The sequence below is a fragment of the Callorhinchus milii genome, unplaced genomic scaffold, assembly GCF_018977255.1.
Source record: "Callorhinchus milii isolate IMCB2004 unplaced genomic scaffold, IMCB_Cmil_1.0 Scaffold11, whole genome shotgun sequence".
In the NCBI taxonomy this organism is placed as follows: domain Eukaryota; kingdom Metazoa; phylum Chordata; class Chondrichthyes; order Chimaeriformes; family Callorhinchidae; genus Callorhinchus; species Callorhinchus milii.
In genome coordinates, this window is record NW_024704752.1 from 1,197,769 (window position 1) to 1,214,328 (window position 16,560).

The 16,560-nt window shown below is 46.6% G+C and overlaps 1 protein-coding gene across 1 annotated transcript; it reads right to left on the minus strand.

Moving 5' to 3' along the window:
- Nucleotides 1-396: 396 nt before the first annotated feature.
- Nucleotides 397-15,993, minus strand: tnfsf10 (TNF superfamily member 10). The gene is made up of 5 exons (XM_007911250.2): nt 15,602-15,993; nt 3,691-3,852; nt 2,321-2,366; nt 1,661-1,780; nt 397-1,011 (listed from the first exon to the last, which is right to left on the minus strand). Exons 1-5 carry the CDS (start codon nt 15,719-15,721, stop codon nt 560-562), a joined length of 900 nt encoding a protein of 299 aa, XP_007909441.1. The 5' UTR covers nt 15,722-15,993; the 3' UTR covers nt 397-559.
- Between the last annotated feature and the right edge of the window lie 567 nt (nt 15,994-16,560).

Consider the following 16,560-nt stretch of genomic DNA (forward strand, 5'->3'; position numbering starts at 1 on the left):
CAGAGAGAATTAAGGGTCAGCCCAAGAGAAAGCAGGGTGTCTACGATTTGTAATAATAACAATAATCCTTGCAATTGATACAGCTCCTTATTTGAAACGTATCAAAGCACTTCACATGATACACTCTAAAGTGAATTGACTGTGTATTTTGTGGGCGAAACACGGCAGCCAATTGTGCACAGCAGCGTCCCACAAACAGTCAGGGATGAAGTGACCAAATTATTCATTTTATCATTTTTTTAAGGGATTTTTTACCCCCAGAAAGAGATCCGCCAATCGACAAACAACCGGGTTCCTACTTACTGCTGGGTAAACAGAGGCACGTGGAAACTTGCCTAAGGTTTCGCCACCGCCCGGGAATCGAACCCGGGTCCTCTCGCCGTGAGAAGAGGGCTCTAACCAATATGCTATGGGACTCCTGTGATTCGTAAGCTTTGAGATGTCAAGTTGTTCTTTGCCGTGCCCTCTGCTCCTTTCCTACAAGATCTGCTTTGACCAGGATCACAGCAGAACCTCCGATTTGCACAGTCTACCCCAGGGGATTTCTGTCGCCAATCTCTTAACTGATGAGAAATGCCCCAAAGTAACTGGATTCTCCGTCCATGTCAATCAGACTAGCGTTGCTGACGGTGACGAATATCCTGTCTCTGTATTTGAGTTCAAAGACTCCACCCTGATAAATGGAATACAATCCATACTCAGAATCCTTGGCCCAGCAGGTTGTTCTCGCGTTCTTCATCAGGAGGATGGGGACGGGGTAGTTGATCTTTTTATAAATGTACTGAACCATTTGCTTGTTTCTGGAGGTTCTGTATGAGTCGCCTGATTGGGAGTCGTCATCGCTCTCGGCCTCACGATATCGGAAATATGTCTGACCATAAATGTAATACAGACCCGTTCTCGGGATGATCAGTTCTCCAGCCTCGTACTCCACGCTGTACAGAAAAGCCAAGCCTCGCTGAGATTCCCAGGTCTTTATCTTCTGCCCGTGCAGCTCTCTCACCGTTCGGCCTGCCATCAACAGAGAGGTCGGAATGTCAGACGCCAGTTTGACTTCACCCAGAATATTAACCCAAACATCTCCCTATTACAGGATCATAATAATAATAATCCTTGCCTTTGATATCGCGTCTCAAAGCGTCTCACAGGATATACTGTAGAGTGTATTTTGTGGGCAAAACGTGGCAGCCAATTAAACGCAGCAGCGTTCCACAAACAGTCATGGATTAACCAAAATTATTATTATTATTTATTTTTTGAAAGGATTATTAGCCTCGGAAAGCGATCCGCCAATCAACGAACAACCTGGTTCCTACTTACTGCTAAATAAACAGAGGTGTGCGGAGTAAGGAAACTTGCCTAGGTTTTCCCTGCCCAGGAATCGAACCCGGGTCCTCTCGCTTGTGAGGTGAGAGCTCTAACCAATATGCTATGGGGCTCCAAATTATTTAGCCTCAAAGAGGTTCGCAGATTACCCTCTATGTAAAGAAATGCGCCCTGTTGACCACCCTGAAATTGTCGATTCATCACCCAAACCCACATGACCTCCTGACATATCTGAAAGTATTATTCCAGGTTCACTTCCTCTGTGACTTTTAGCATCTTAAGACTTTGCCGTAAGGTCTGCTTTGCGATGCTGTGTTTCAGGATGGACGCCTACCTCCTGTTGGTTCGAATTCACCCTTATAGTCTCCAGTCACATGAGCTGCCACCTTGGGTGAGGAAGGCCGCACATCAGTGTGAGTCTGGGTTGGGTAATCAAGGAAACGGGAGATTTCACCTGAAAGGAAATAATAATATATAATCTTTGCATTCGATACAGCGCCTTATCACGTCTTTGAGACGTCTCAAAGCGCTTCACAGAATATACAAGTGAATTGACTGTATATTTGTGGGCAAAACGCAGCAGCTAAGTGCGCACAGCAGCGTCCCACAAACAGCCATGAAGTGAGTGACCAATTTTATTTGGGAGATTGTTGGCCAGGATACCGGGAGAGAGAGAGAGACTCCCTTCTCTTTCCTGATAGCGCTGCGGGATCTTTAACGTCCACTTGAACAGGCAGATAGGACCGCGGTTTAACGTCTTATCCAAAGGACGGCACCTCTGACAATGTAACACCCCCTCATTGCTGTATTGCAGCATCAGCTTAGACTGTGTGATTAGGTATGTACATTAGTGTTAATGTGTGCGTGTGAATGGTCAGTGACAGTAAGCAGTTGGCTTTGGGATTAGGTGCTGTTGACAGATGCAGTAATATATAAACTCAGTGGAGATAGGCTCGACCTTATAGAGCAGAACGTAAATATATTACAGCTTTACCTTTTACAGCCATGGACATGTCTTGTTCATATCGATTTGATAAGATCTGTAAAAAGCAATCAACAAAGAAAAGACATCTTTCAGAATATATTTTCTCTGATTGTCTGAATTTGTTTGTTTGTGCCGTGTATTTCTGGTTGGGAACACACTGAGAAACACACGGGAAACTTTCCAAAAGCAAGGGCTACAGCTCGGACAGAGTTTGTGTGACCGAAGACAGTGATTGAGAAGGTGGAAGAAGGTATCTAATCCAGCCTAACCCTCTCAGCATCCACTTCACTCAATAAATTCCACCTCCAGAGTGTGATAATTTTGGAAAGAACCATTTTATCCTCAAAGACATGTGAGAGACAGTAAGTCCACATAATGTGTAGCCTTTCATCTCCATTAGACAACACACCACATGCTTTGCCCTGAATGCAACTGAGGCCAAGAGCAGAGCAATGTTTAAGGAGAACTGGATAAACACTTAAAGAGGAACAGTGTAAAAAGGGGGGGAGAGACAGCAAGTAATTAGGATTGAGGTAGAGAGCCGATACACTGCAGGACTCTACAATAATCCCTCCAAAAAAAATGTGGTCACTGTTTGTGGGACGCTGCTGAGCGCAATTGGCTGCCGCGTTTCACCCACGAAATACACAGTCACTCCACTTTATAGTATATTCTGTGAAGCGCTTTGAGACGTCTCAATGATGTGATAAGACGTAATATCAAATGCAAGGATTTTTATTAATATTATTATTAATGTGCGGCTCTTCACAGTGAATGTTAATGGACAGACCTTCATAGTGAACGTTACACTTTTCATGTTCCAACGTTTATGACTCGGTATTTATTCATGTTTAATTAATCGGGTACCGAGGCCAACCCCAGCTCAGCCCTCACCAAACCGCCCAGGGCTTTACCACGGGGTGTTTCATACCTGTCTGCACTGTAACCCCCTCCACCCCCACTCCGTCACCGCTTGATCACCATTCAACCAGCCCTGACCACACCCACAGAATGTTGTACGAAGACTAACCTCCATTTTGTAGTGTCTCATCACGTCAGAACACCAGAGCGTTTTGTGTGTAGTTACAACAACAACAACTTGCATTTACATAGCGCCCTTCTAGCGGGGCAGTGTCTCAGAGTGCTTAACATTGGCGGAGCCTGATTCTGAGCTGGGGGCAGGGAGGAAGGGAGGGAGGGAGGAAGGGAGACAGACGGTAGTAGAATATTGGTTCTAAACTTGTTGGTTCATCTTATTGCATGGTAATGATGAGATGCATTCAGAAGCCAAAGACCTGCTCAGTGCCTGTTCAAGTGCTCCGAATCTCTGCCCGTGTGAGTGGCGCTAAATGGATACAAGTTGTTGTTGTTGACTGTACCTGCTCAGTGAGCTTCTGAATCTGTGTCTTGAATTGCCAGCAGGCGTCCTCCCTCCGCGGTGCGTTCACGGAGTCAAGGACCTCGAGAGCATCTCCAGGGCCAGAGACCAAGCCATCCCCCATCAGGCAGGCCACGCTGCTCTGGGAATACGCCTTTTGGATCTGAAAGCCAAACATTTCAATCAGCGTGAGCTCCAGCTGTTACCGATGGTGAACTCACACAGCATTTCTGAATCGCCAACCATTACAGACAACCAGCGATCAGAGCAGTAAAATTTGAGTGACTGTTGTCACCACTGTTGTCTCTCTGGCCCTTGCCTCCTCCAAGGCCCGTCTGGCCATTCAGCTGAGATCGCTGCTGTATTTTCCTAAGGTAAGTAACACTCAGAGGGAGTGGGTGTTTCGCAAAATTATTATTTTTCCAAATACAGTAAATACAGTATCCAATGATGTAGATGATTCTGAACTACATCAAAAGCACCTTTGTTCCTGGTTTATAAATGAAAATCTATCCTTAGCAATCAACTACATCAGGTTTATTGTATACCGTACCCCACAACAACAACTTGCCCCTCACGCAGGATAGGGTCCTGTGTTATGAGTTCCTGCTGCTTGTGGCCAGATTGTGAGCCGTTCGATGCTGACACAGCTGTTGCCATAATACATCCCCACACACAGAGGCAATGAGATGTTCCAGCTCTGAACTCAAGCTATTTTTTTTTTGCTCGTGATTCATATATAAAATTCAGCTACTTCCTTGTGTACGTTACCATATGCAATCACACACTGCGTGCTAACGTACTTCCTGTTCAACACTGGGGGCACAGATATTAATCAGATCTGGGGGGTGGTGTATGTGCTCAGGGACACTACCCTGTGTGAGGGTTGCTATATACATACACGTTGTTGTTGTTGTTGCTATATTTTGGCACCGAGCTGCAGTGTTCAACAATCAAGGGAAAGGGAAGAACTGAGTTTAAGCTACACTTTTTTTTAAATGATTACCTAAATTATACAATAATAATAATCCTTGCACTTTACACAGCGCTTTATCACACCGTTGAGATGTCTGAAATCGCTTTGCAGAACATACTGTAAAGTGCAGTGACTGTGTATTTTGTGGGCAATATTTCCACTCCCTCTGAGGGTTACTTACCCCTGCAAACCTGTGCATTATCCGGCATAGAACAGATGTCTAGAGGCTCTTATACCTCGCCTCAGACACTAGCACAGCAATAAATAGCAGTACTTTTCAGCACAAGCTAAAGTGATTCATGCAAACGAGCAGACTGTGAAATGAACCTGCCCACACACAAACAGTCTGTGACCTGACATGACATTTTGCTGCTTAGTTTTGCTTTGGGAATAAAATCACTGGAATAACTAACGATGACTTGTAATACGAAGCAGGCGGCCTGGAATGTCTGGCCAGCCTGGCCCTCCTCACAACAATGTCTGGCCAATGTGACCTCACACACTGTCTCAGTCTGGACACTGTGCCCAATGAAGCTTGGCTTGTGTGTCTCTACATGACTGAAGATATTGCTGGGTCCATTCACATTTTCTAGATTGAGGTGGATAAATGTTTGTTAGGTCAGGGTATCAGAGGATAAGGGGCAAAGGCGGGTAATTAGAGTTGAGTGTAGATTAGAAATGATCCTCTAGAAAGGTGGAACAGGCTCGAAGGGCTGAATGGCCTCCTCCTGTTCCTATTTGACATCTAAATTCCAGCACAGCAGCAGACTTTGTGGCAGATGTGAGGACAGACACAGTGGTGAGGTGGTGGGAGATTGAGATATTGGGCCCGCACAGTTGTAGGGCTTGTCTGGAGAAGGAGGGAGGGGGAGGGGGGAGTACACAGCTGAGACTACAGCAGTATTGTTTTGGCAACGTGAACATAGACTAGGTTCTTGTGCCAAATCTGTCTGCTACAACTGTGGGTGGATCTGGGCCTTAAGGTTTGTTGACGTGTGCGGATGAAGTACTTTATTCCCTCCCAGCTGTGTACACACTCACACACGGCTTCAGCGGAGAGAACAAGTACAGACGGATCTCGGTTTCCACACCACCTCACTGTGATTTCCTCCGTCCACCGTTTAGGAATGCTCCCAGGTCACTAACAGCCACTGCGGTAAAGCCTTGGTAACATGTCACTGGCAATGACATGATGGTGAGAGAGCAGGGAATGGGGTTAGAGTAGAGAGCTCCAGTGGGGGAGCGAGCACCAGCACAGACACGAAGATCTGAATAATCTGGAAACTCCGGTTCTTTGCTAGTTTAGTATTGAGCCTTTATATTTACATATTGCGTGCAGATGTGACATTTCTTGGGGGTAAAAAGAATGATCATTGTTCCTGCATGTCAATTGCAGGCTCTGCTTTATGTTCAAATTGTAAAATGATTCCAATTAAATAACAGACAAGATGTTGTTGTTTGGAGTGCACACACAGGGCACAGTGTAAATTAGTCTGAACACACAGTCAGCCCAGCTCTGCTCCTGGACATAAACAGACAACATAACTCTCGCAACATCGGGGATGACAAGGTTAGAGTCGTATCTCAGAGAGAGATTAACCCCTGAGTATTGATGCACTGCCAGTCCTGTAGCTCACTGGTTAGAGCACTTTCCTTGTGGAATGTGACTCGTTAACATGTGTAGTGACTGTGGGTGAGTAATGCAGAGCCATTCACAGCTTTATTTTGCCCAGCCGGGTGTCTGACACATAGGGAAACCCATCACCATTGCTTAAAAGTGAGAGGACCTGGGTTCCATTCCGGGCAAAACCTTAGACAAGTTGGAACCCGGTTGTTAGTTGACTGGCGGATCGCTTTTCCAGGAGTAATAATCTCTTCAAATAAATAAATAATAATAATAATTTGGTCACTCAATCCACGATTGTTTCTTTATGGGACGCTGCTGTGCGCAATTGGCTGCCACGTTTCGCCCACTTTCAGGATTTCAATTCACTTTACAGTCTTTCCTATGAAGCGCTTTGAGATGTCTTGAAGATGTGATAAGACGCTGTATCAATTGCAAAAATTATTACTACGATAAAAGCCTAGCAACAGCCTTCGTCTCTTGCACTTATGGAATGTGACTCGTTAAGATGTGTAGTGACTGTGGGTGAGTAATGCAGAGCCATTCACAGCTTTATTTTGCCCAGCCGGGTGTCTGACACATAGGGAAACCCATCACCGTTGCTTAAAAGTTTCCAAACCAAACTGAGATTTACACATGGAAATCCCAGAGATAGATCGTTAGAATGGAAATGCGCTCTCTCTCTCTCTCTCTCTCACTGGAGGGATACATCCTGCTTACCTAATTCTAGAAAGTATTAGGCGCAGGTTGGCAAGAGTTAAGGCTTTGGGAGCCGAGAGTGTGCGTTGGGGTAACTGCTGGAGTATAACCAGCTAAAGCCACACAGCTTACCATTGAGAGCGCTGTCTGTCTGTGCACAGCTCAGGTGTGGGAGGAACTTGGAAATTGGTTACAATTACGTTGGCAGAGGGAGGGGATTTGTTTTGCGCTCAGCCTTTACTCCTCACCCCTTTACTCCTTTTCTTTGACCGTGCTTACCCACTCCTCCCGGCTTGGTGTCAGGCTCCATTACTGTTAAGGGCTCCCAAATGCTGCCCTGCATGAAGGGTGGTATATAACTGCAAGCTGTTGTTGTTACACCTCACCCCCTTTGTCCAGTATAAAGCGACACCCAGTTTGCTAATCATTCCAGGCAGCCAGTCACCACGAAGACCATTCCCCTCAAGCAGGTTTCCTAGAAACCAGCTGCAATGAATCCAATAAGTAAATCAGTTCAGGTACTGTGAGGTGAGGCTGTCGGCACAGAGTCAGCAGGTCACTGAGGGCCCTGTGATGTGATAGAGCGATCTCCTGGTTTCTGCTCTCTCCCCCTATTGTACAAGGCGTCCCCAAAGTCCTGTTACCCTAATTTTGTTTCGTCTGCAGTGCAATGACTAACACCTGAAACATGTGGAAGTATGATGATAAATGTATTGAGAAGTTTTAACTTTGTTTAGACGTCCAGAGGCTCAGTGTGAGTGAGAGTGTGAGTGATCATTTTCATGGCAGATAATGATCCATTGCCATGTTCGGTGCCACAACTTCTAACAAACTGAGCAGTTGTTTGTGTTGTGACACTCAATTTTTGGGTGATCAGCCGGTGCCTGACTAACACACCCATCACCTTTGCTTAAGAGTCTCCAAACCCAATTGACAATTCCCTGCATCCCACCTACACATAGAAATCCCACAGATAGATTGTTGGAATGGAATGCGCTCTCTCTCTCTCTCTCTCTCTCCCTGGAGGGACGCATCCTGTTTACCTAATTCCAGAGAGTATTAGGCGCAGGTTGGCAACAGCCAAGGCTTGGGGATCCCAGAGTGTGCGTTGGGGTAACTGCTGGAGTCTAACCACCAGCTAAACCCTCACCCTGACCATTTCCCCCCAATGCTCGGGTCCTGAGCCAACTGTACAGCGCCTTGGGACGTCCTCCCGACATGAAAGGCGCTCTATAAATGGGTTGTTGTTGTTGTTGTTGTTGTAAACCCACACAGTTTGCCATTGAAGCCGCTGTCTGGCCAAGCTTTCGCGCTGCTTGTCCAGCTGGGACCACCCTCCCCGTTAGGGCTTTGGCTGCAGGGTTAACAGGAGCTGAGGGGGAGGATTATAATAATAATAATCCTTGGATTTGATATAACAATGTATCAATATAATATATCAAAGGGAATATAGGATTCCCTGCATTCCCCATTCAATAAAGCTGTGTTTCTTTATGGAACTTTTCTGTTCTGTCTTTTCGGAGTTTGCAATATACAGATGACCAGGAAACTCACCGAGAGACCAACCAAACAGCCTTCCTCAATTACTATTAAAAATACACACAGTGCATCCTGGCAACAGGAAATGAAGGAACTTGTTTGTATAACTGGAAATTGTCTCATCAGTCCAGGATCTAACAGGGACATCTAACCAGGACAGGAACAGTGGAACGGAGCTCTCTCTATCAATGGTCAAAGTCCACCCGCCAGGCTGCTTATTTGCAAATCAAATCAAATTCTAGGGGACAACACCTATGTGACAAACCGGCAATTCTTTCCTCGTCCGTGTGTCCAAGTGCACCGCCAGGTGGCTTCACTGCTGAGGTTCGTAGCAAGAACGCTCTCAACCTCGCAGAATGTTTCCCCCGTACATCGTTCGATTGCAGCACACAACGGTTTCTTAAATGCACCGATAGCCTCCTGCGCTTACGAATAATAATCTTTGCATCAGATATAGCGTCTTATCACGTTGTTGAGACGTCTCAAAGCGCAGAATATACTGTGAATTGACTGTGTACTTTGTGGGCGAAACGTAGCAGCCAACTGCACCCAGCAGTGTCCCACAAACGGTCGTGGATTGAGTGACCAAATGTTTTGGGGGACGGTTTATTAACCCTGAAAAGTGATCCACCAACTGATTTAACAACCAGGTTCCTACTTACTGCTAGGTAAACAGACTGTGTGGGGTAAGGAAGCGTGGGAGGAATGTAGAGACGGCCGAAGGTCATTACACAATCTTTTAGATGTTTTTCTCGTAACCAGTTTGAGCTGCTGTTAAGGAAAACTCTCTGGTGTCTGTCCTGAACTTGCCCTTCACACCCCACCTGCAGTTTTCCTTCCTGTGTCAGTAAGACAAACCTGCAGATATCTTTTCTGCCGCTGCACTGGGTGGTTGATGAGAGATTGGGTGGAGGAGCATGGTAAATAATAATAATCCTTGCATTTGATACAGCGCCTTATCACACCTTCGAGACGTCTCAAAGTGCTTCACAAAATATACTGTAAAGTGAATTGTCTGTGTATTTTGTGGGTGAAACACAGCAGCCAATTGTGCACAGCAACAGTCGTGGATTGAGTGACCAAGTTATAATTTTTTTTAAAAAGGGATTATTACACCAGGAAAGCAATCCGCCAATTGACTAACAACCAGCTTCCTGCTTACTGCTGGTAAACAGAGGTGTGTGGATAAGGAAGCTTGCCCTCTGGGGCATTACCCTGCCTGAAGGGCGCAATATAAATGCAAGTTGTTGTTGCTACGCAACGTTTCGAACCCAGGTCCTCTCGCTTGTGAGGCGAATGCTCTACTAGGCATCGTGTTTCTCGCTCACAGCTCCTGGGGTTGAAGACCACATCAAGTGGAGCGTTCTACAGTGAAGCCACAGGAGTCTGGCTGTGCTGTACAAAGATGGCATTGTTTGAAGTTGGAGTAATAATAGAGCTGTTTGACTTGGCCAGTCTCCCCTCAGAGCTAAACGCAGGCCGGGTGAGTTCACTCCATCTGGAGAAAGTTTACATAAAAATGAATTCCGCAGCAGTGACGGATTTCACTAGAGACGTGATTCAGATCAAGGGAAAATAATAAAAATACTTGCATTTGATATAGAGCCCAATCACATCGTTGAGTCGCAACCCTGCGTAGAGGGTGCTATATAAGTGCAAATTGTTGCTGTTGTTGTCTCAAAGCGCTTCACAGAATATACTGTATAGTGGAGCGTCTGTGTATTTTGTGGATGACACCAGATGAGCCACAGCTTACAATGGGATGTCTGAGAGGGGGCCTTGTAATGGTTTCTGAGATGCTTCGAACGATAAAGAAATTAAACCCAGAATGAGACTTTCAGATCATGTTATTCTGGAGGAAGCAAGAGATCAAATTCTCCATCTCAACCTGTTTTGTAATCCATTCCCACTCTGATTTCTTGTCCTCAGCTTTCAACAGCCCATAATTAACTGGTTTGTGCTGGTTAGCTTCTGTTTTGCAAGCAGTATTGTTGCTGAGATTACTCAACTGATAGCTAATACACTCCAGGCCCTATTCCGTGAGGCGGTAGCTTGTAAATGCTAGTTGTTAATTTCTGTTTGTAAGCCAACACGACAGACAATTGCCTGACGTTTTACCAAACTTCTTCCTGTTTGGCAGAACGTTCACATGTAATGTGTTTGTGGCTGTATTTTATTCAGTCGATGGATCTAATCTCTATTCAGATGATAACAACAGTGCTATTTAACAGGTGGCATAACAGGGGTTCTCACAGACTGTTAACCACATTCCATTTTGCCTTTACAATGGGATAATCATAATCCTTGTATTTGATTCAGAGCCTTATCATGTCTTCCACGCATCTCAAAGCGCTTCATAGAATATATTGTGAAGTGAATTGGCCGTATATTTTGTGGATGAAATGCGGCAGTCAATTGCGCACAGTGGATCGATTGACCACATTTTTAAAAAATTTTTTGAAGGGGATTATTGCCCCCAGAAAAGCAATCTGCCAAATGACTAATAACCGGGTTCCTACTTACTGCTGAGTAAACAGAGGGGTGCGGAGTAGGGATTTCCAGAGTCTGAAGAAATAGTTACGTTTTGACAGAGGATTTTTGTGCTCTTACCGTGACTCGCTTTGGGAGGTTTTGCTGATGTCACGAGGATGTAACTTAAGAGGACATTTCATGACCGAAAGAAATTTGCTAAAGAACTGGGAATCCCACAAGAATGTATATTTCCAACACCTTGAACATTCCCAAAGTGTGAGAAAACCACCTCTCATTTTACTGTTAAATAAGTTGCTTTTTTTTCCAATATGTTTAGCTCCCTTTAGGATCACATTACACACGGGCACAGAACCAAATGTTCGCTCACATTAGGAAGTCTGGTTACCTGCTCCTGTTTGATTCCCAGGCAGTGGCGAAACTCTAGGCAAGTTTCCTTACTCCACACGCCTCTGTTTAACCAAGCAGTGAGTAGGAACCCGGTTGTTAGTCAATTGGCAGATCACTTTCCAGGGTAATAATCCCTCAAAAAAAAACAAATGGTCACTGAATCCACGGCTGTTTGTGAAACACTGCTTCACATAATTGGCTGCCGCGTTTTGTCCACAAAATACACAGTCGCTTTATAGTTTCCAGGTTGCTGTGGTGCGCTTGAGACATCTTAATGATGTGATGAGGCGCTGTATGAAATGCAAGAATTATTATTATTATCATTATAATTGAATGCAGTTTCCACTTTGGCATTCACAGTGTAACAAAGAATAGTCTTTGGAAGTTTGTAGTATTTACATTGTACAGAATGTGATTGTAGTTCAGCTCCAGAGGCAGAGGCTCAGTATCAGTACCTTGACCAGCAAAGCAGGGCGGGGAGGAAGGGAATTCTAGGGGATAATTAGCTCCAGGGGCAGAGATCACACCAACACTGCGGCAATTCCTGTAAACAAACCTCCTTTACTCTTATGTCTGTTCCAGTTTCTACTGTTGTCGCCCTCCCCCAAAAGCCCATGGATGCTGGAGCTATTCACATTTTCAAGATTCAGGTGGGTAGATGTTTGTGAGATCAGGGGATCAAGGGGTATGGGGCAAAGATGGGTAACTGGAGTTGAGGTACAGATCGGCCATTATCTTATAGAATGGCAGAACAGCCTCGAGGGGCTGAATGGCCTCCTCCTGTTCCTATGTGTTCCCAGTTCTGCTACTTCCTCTCACTCCAAACAGACAGTCTGACATTCTCTGAAATTCAGACAAGGGATGTGGGGATAACTTCCTGTTTTGGGGGGAGCCCTGTCTGGAATGTGTGATCACCCAAACTGTACCAGCGCCTTGGGACGTCCTCTGACATGAAAGGCACTCCACAATTATAATTTGTTGTTATTGTGCCCCATTGGAGAACCAAGAAAACTACTTTAACCTCAAACAACAACAACTTGCATTTATCTAGCACCTTTCATGTCAAGAGGACTAGATGGCAAACTATGCTTGCCCTTGGTGTTGGGACCTTTCCGTACATGGCCCAGGTCCTACTCCATGCTAATTTTCTCTGAGATTCAGTTAAATACATTCTCTGGTTTTATTTACACGTCTCCAGTGAGCACTGGACAGCATCTGACCTGCCCAGTTTCAAGAAGATTTAGGAAGAAAGGTGAGTTTTTAACCTACAAAATACACAGTCGTTACACTTTACACTATATCCTGTGAAGCGCTTTGAGATGTCTCGTTTATGTGATAAGGCGTGATATCAAATGTAAGGATTATTATAAACACAGGACAGTTATGTGGTTGAGCCCCATATACCAAGTGTATATACCATATTGTCAGAGATGTCAGCTGTGATATGAAACATCTTACAGAATTCTATAAGATATCTGATATCTGGGAGGCGAGTTGGTTGAGTAAGAGCAGGAGCCAAGCCGGGGAGACAGCTTCACATTTATTTCGCAAATAGAGATCGCTGTGGTTTCATATTCTGTCGGTCTGACTGAGCCACAATGACTTACAGTTGTGGATTCAGTCACCATTTTTTTTTAGGGATTATTACCCCCAGAAAGCGATCCGCCAATCGATTAACAACCAGGTAACTACTAACTGCTGGGTAAAAGGAGGCGTGTGGAGTAAGGAAACTTACGTAAGGTTTTGCCCTGACCCACCCGGGAATCAAACCCGGGTCCTCTCGCTTGTGAGGCGAGTGCACCAACCACTAGGCTATCAGACTCCACTTGCATTTACACAGTGCCCTTAACTCAGGATAGCATCTCGGAGCGCTGCACAGCGCTAGGGTTGAACGCAGCACGCTGGTACATTCTAGTCTGACACACCTCACACTCCAGGCTCAGCCTGGAGAGCAAATTACACTTAATATTGATAATATTCCTTGCATTTTATGTACAATATCAAATTACATTTACACATCGCCTTTCACGTTGGGAGGTTGACCCAACGGATTTGGATCCGAGCTGGAGATTGAGATCAGGAGGTGAGGGGAGGGCAGGGAGGGTGTGGGTAGGAGGGTGGCCAAAGACGTGGTTTGAAGAGGAAGGTTCTCGGGAAGCAATTTGAGCGCTCAGGGTGATAAGGGGCTGTTAAGAGTCAAGTTTTTTTTTCCTCATTTGGTCAAAAAAAGGCTGTCCTGTCCTGTGTGTACGTGCCTGACTGTCTGAGTTCCTAGCGTGAGCAAAGCCAACAATGTTCAGCTCTCTTCCTTTCTCTAAACTCCAGCTTGTTTTGTTTTTAATACACTTTGGCTCAGGGTCAGAGTTTTGTGTTTTGTATAACTGCTAGTTTATACCAAAGAAGCCACGTCCGGACACTGACCTCACGCCGGCTTGTTCAGGCGCTGCTATGCCAGCACTGGTAATTTTGTTTCTGGGGACCCTTCGTGCCATTGGTGCCCAAGCTCAGATCTGGCAGCTGGTCTCCCACCATTACTCTCTCAAGCTCTGTATGTTTCCAGCTCTGTTGTTAGTCACTCAGGAATGTGCAGGCCACAAGAGAGCATAGGGCCAGGCCACCATTTCAACCATCATCATCATTCCTCTCTCTCTCTTTCTCTCATATCTTTTAATCCTCGCTGGATCGCTCTCCAATTCCCCCTTCAGTTTGCTGACGCCAACACCCTGTGTAGCTACACCTGAGCTGTGTGTCTGTCTGTGTCTGTCTGTCTGCCCACAACTTCCTTGACTGAACCCAACTATGAGACTTTAGGAACACAACAACAACAACAAATCTACACAGCGCCTTTCACGTCGGGAGGACGTCCCGAGGTACTGGACAATCAAGGATTTGCACCTGAGCTGGCGGGTGGGATCAGGGAAAGATGGAGGGAAGGAATGGAGGGGCTGGGGTGTAGGAGGGTGACCAAAGTCACGGTCAGAGAAAGAGGAACACATCATTTCTATGCACGAAACCAAAGGGGGCAGTGGGGGGAGTAAGACACACCGTAACTATAATTTAAGTTTCGCCGACAAAATGCAGTCACTCCACTTTACCGTGTATCCCGTGAAGCGATTTAAGACGTCTCAACGATGTGTTAAGGCGCTACATCAAATGCAAGGATTATTATTAATAACATTAAAAATTATTACAATAATTAAAACCACACGAGGTTCACCATCAACAGAGTGAAATTTTCCCGGTTGATTTGTCGCCGGCGACAAACGAGCAGCGTTTATCAACGACAACTTGTGTTTGGATCGCGCCCCTCGCGCTGGCCAGTGTCCCACAGCCCTGGACAGTGATGGCGCACGGGGCCAAGCCGGGGGAGGGGGGAGGTGACTGTAAGCGCGGTCGAGGAGGAAGTTATTCAGGTGCGACCTGAAGATACGGAAGGAGGGGGCGAGACGGAGGGATAGAGGGAGAGTATCAACAGCAAAGCAACATCGCGCCCGGCTATAGGAAAGTCACTGAGCTGTCAAGTCTCCACTGTTTACACTTGGAGCTTTGTCAGAGGCGGTGAAATATGCAGTCAAACCAGCGCCATGTAATAAGGCGCTATATCAAATGCAAGGATTATTATTACTATTAATAACATAAGAGCCAGTGGCAGGTCAGGCAGAGGAGATAGAGCAGAAACTTTCTATGTCTATGTCTCTCTGTCTATCTCTCTCTCTCTCTCTCTCTGTGTCTCTGTCTCTCTCTCTCTCTCTGTCTGCCTATCTGTCTCTCTGTTTGTCTCTCTCTCTCTGTCTGTCTATCTATCTGTCTCTGTGTCTCTCTGTTTGTCTCTGTTTCTCTCTCCCTTTGTCTCTCTCTGTCACATTGAGCAGTGCAGAGCCGCTGGTTGGTGTGTGAGCATTGGTGTGTGTGTGGGGGTGTGGAGGTGACAGTAGGTACGGTCGAAGAGGAAGGTCTTCTTAACCCTTTAAGCCTCTCAATGCCCGGAGCTCAGAGTGGGTGTTAGCCCCTCAGTCAGTCAGAGAGATACACACACACACTGAGCACATCTCTCTCCTGTTTCAGCTCCTGGTTCAGGTAGAGAAAGGTGAGAGACCAACACACCAACAACTTGCCCCTCATGCAGCGTGGGGTCCCAGAGCGCGCGCACACACACACACACACACTCGCGCACTGAGTGCCTTTGCCTCGTACCTGTTTGAGCTCCTGGTTCAGGTAGAGGAAGGTGAGAGACACACACAGACACTGGAAGAGGAAGAAAGCGAGGAGACAGCAGCCCACTCTCTGCAAACTGACTGAGCTACTGACTCCCATGGCTCTGCCTCTCGGCTCAGATCCCTCTCAGCCCGGACTCTCCCAGATCCCTCTCAGCTCTCAGCCCGGACTCTCCCAGATCCCTCTCAGCTCTCAACTCAGTCACCACATTGTGATAATGTTTCTGTTTCCATCCTGACTTTTGAGCACTGGCTGAGGCGGCTCTGCTCCGCTCTGGATTTCCCCTTGACCTCACCCCAGAGCATAAGTTTCTGTTTACTGAGAAACTGGAGCTTTCACTTTCACTACAGCCCAACACAACACAGCCCCAGCACAGCACAGCCCCAACACAGCACAGCACAGCCCCACCACAGCACAGTACAGCCCCAGCACAGCACAGCCCCAACACAGCACAGCACAGCCCCAGCACAGTACAGCCCCAACACAGCACAGCACAGCACAGCCCCAGCACAGCACAGCCCCAACACAGCACAGCACAGCCCCAACACAGCACAGTACAGCCCCAGCACAGCACAGCCCCAACACAGCACAGCACAGCCCCAGCACAGCACAGTACAGCCCCAACACAGCACAGCCCCAACACAGCACAGCACAGCACAGCCCCAGCACAGCACAGCACAGCCCCAACACAGCACAGCACAGCCCCAGCACAGCCCCAACACAGCACAGCACCAACACAGCACAGCCCCAGCACAGCCACAGCACAGTACAGCCCCAACACAACACAGCCCCAACACAACCACAACACAGCACAGTCCCAACATGGCACAGCACAACCCCAACACAACACAGCACAACCCCAACACAGCACAGCCCCAACACCACACAGCCCCAGCACAGCACAGCTACAAGACAATACAGCATAACGCAGCCCCAGC

What these genes read in the sequence shown, in the direction of transcription:
- tnfsf10 (XM_007911250.2), bottom strand. Translation starts at nt 15,721, where the DNA reads ATGGGAGTCAGTAGCTCAGTCAGTTTGCAGAGAGTGGGCTGCTGTCTC. An exon ending in CATGTCCATGGCTGTAAAAG is followed by an intron (nt 1,781 to 2,320) that starts GTAAAGCTGTAA and finishes ATTTCCTTTCAG; the next exon opens with GTGAAATCTCCCGTTTCCTT. An exon ending in TGAATTCGAACCAACAGGAG is followed by an intron (nt 1,012 to 1,660) that starts GTAGGCGTCCAT and finishes TGTTGATGGCAG; the next exon opens with GCCGAACGGTGAGAGAGCTG.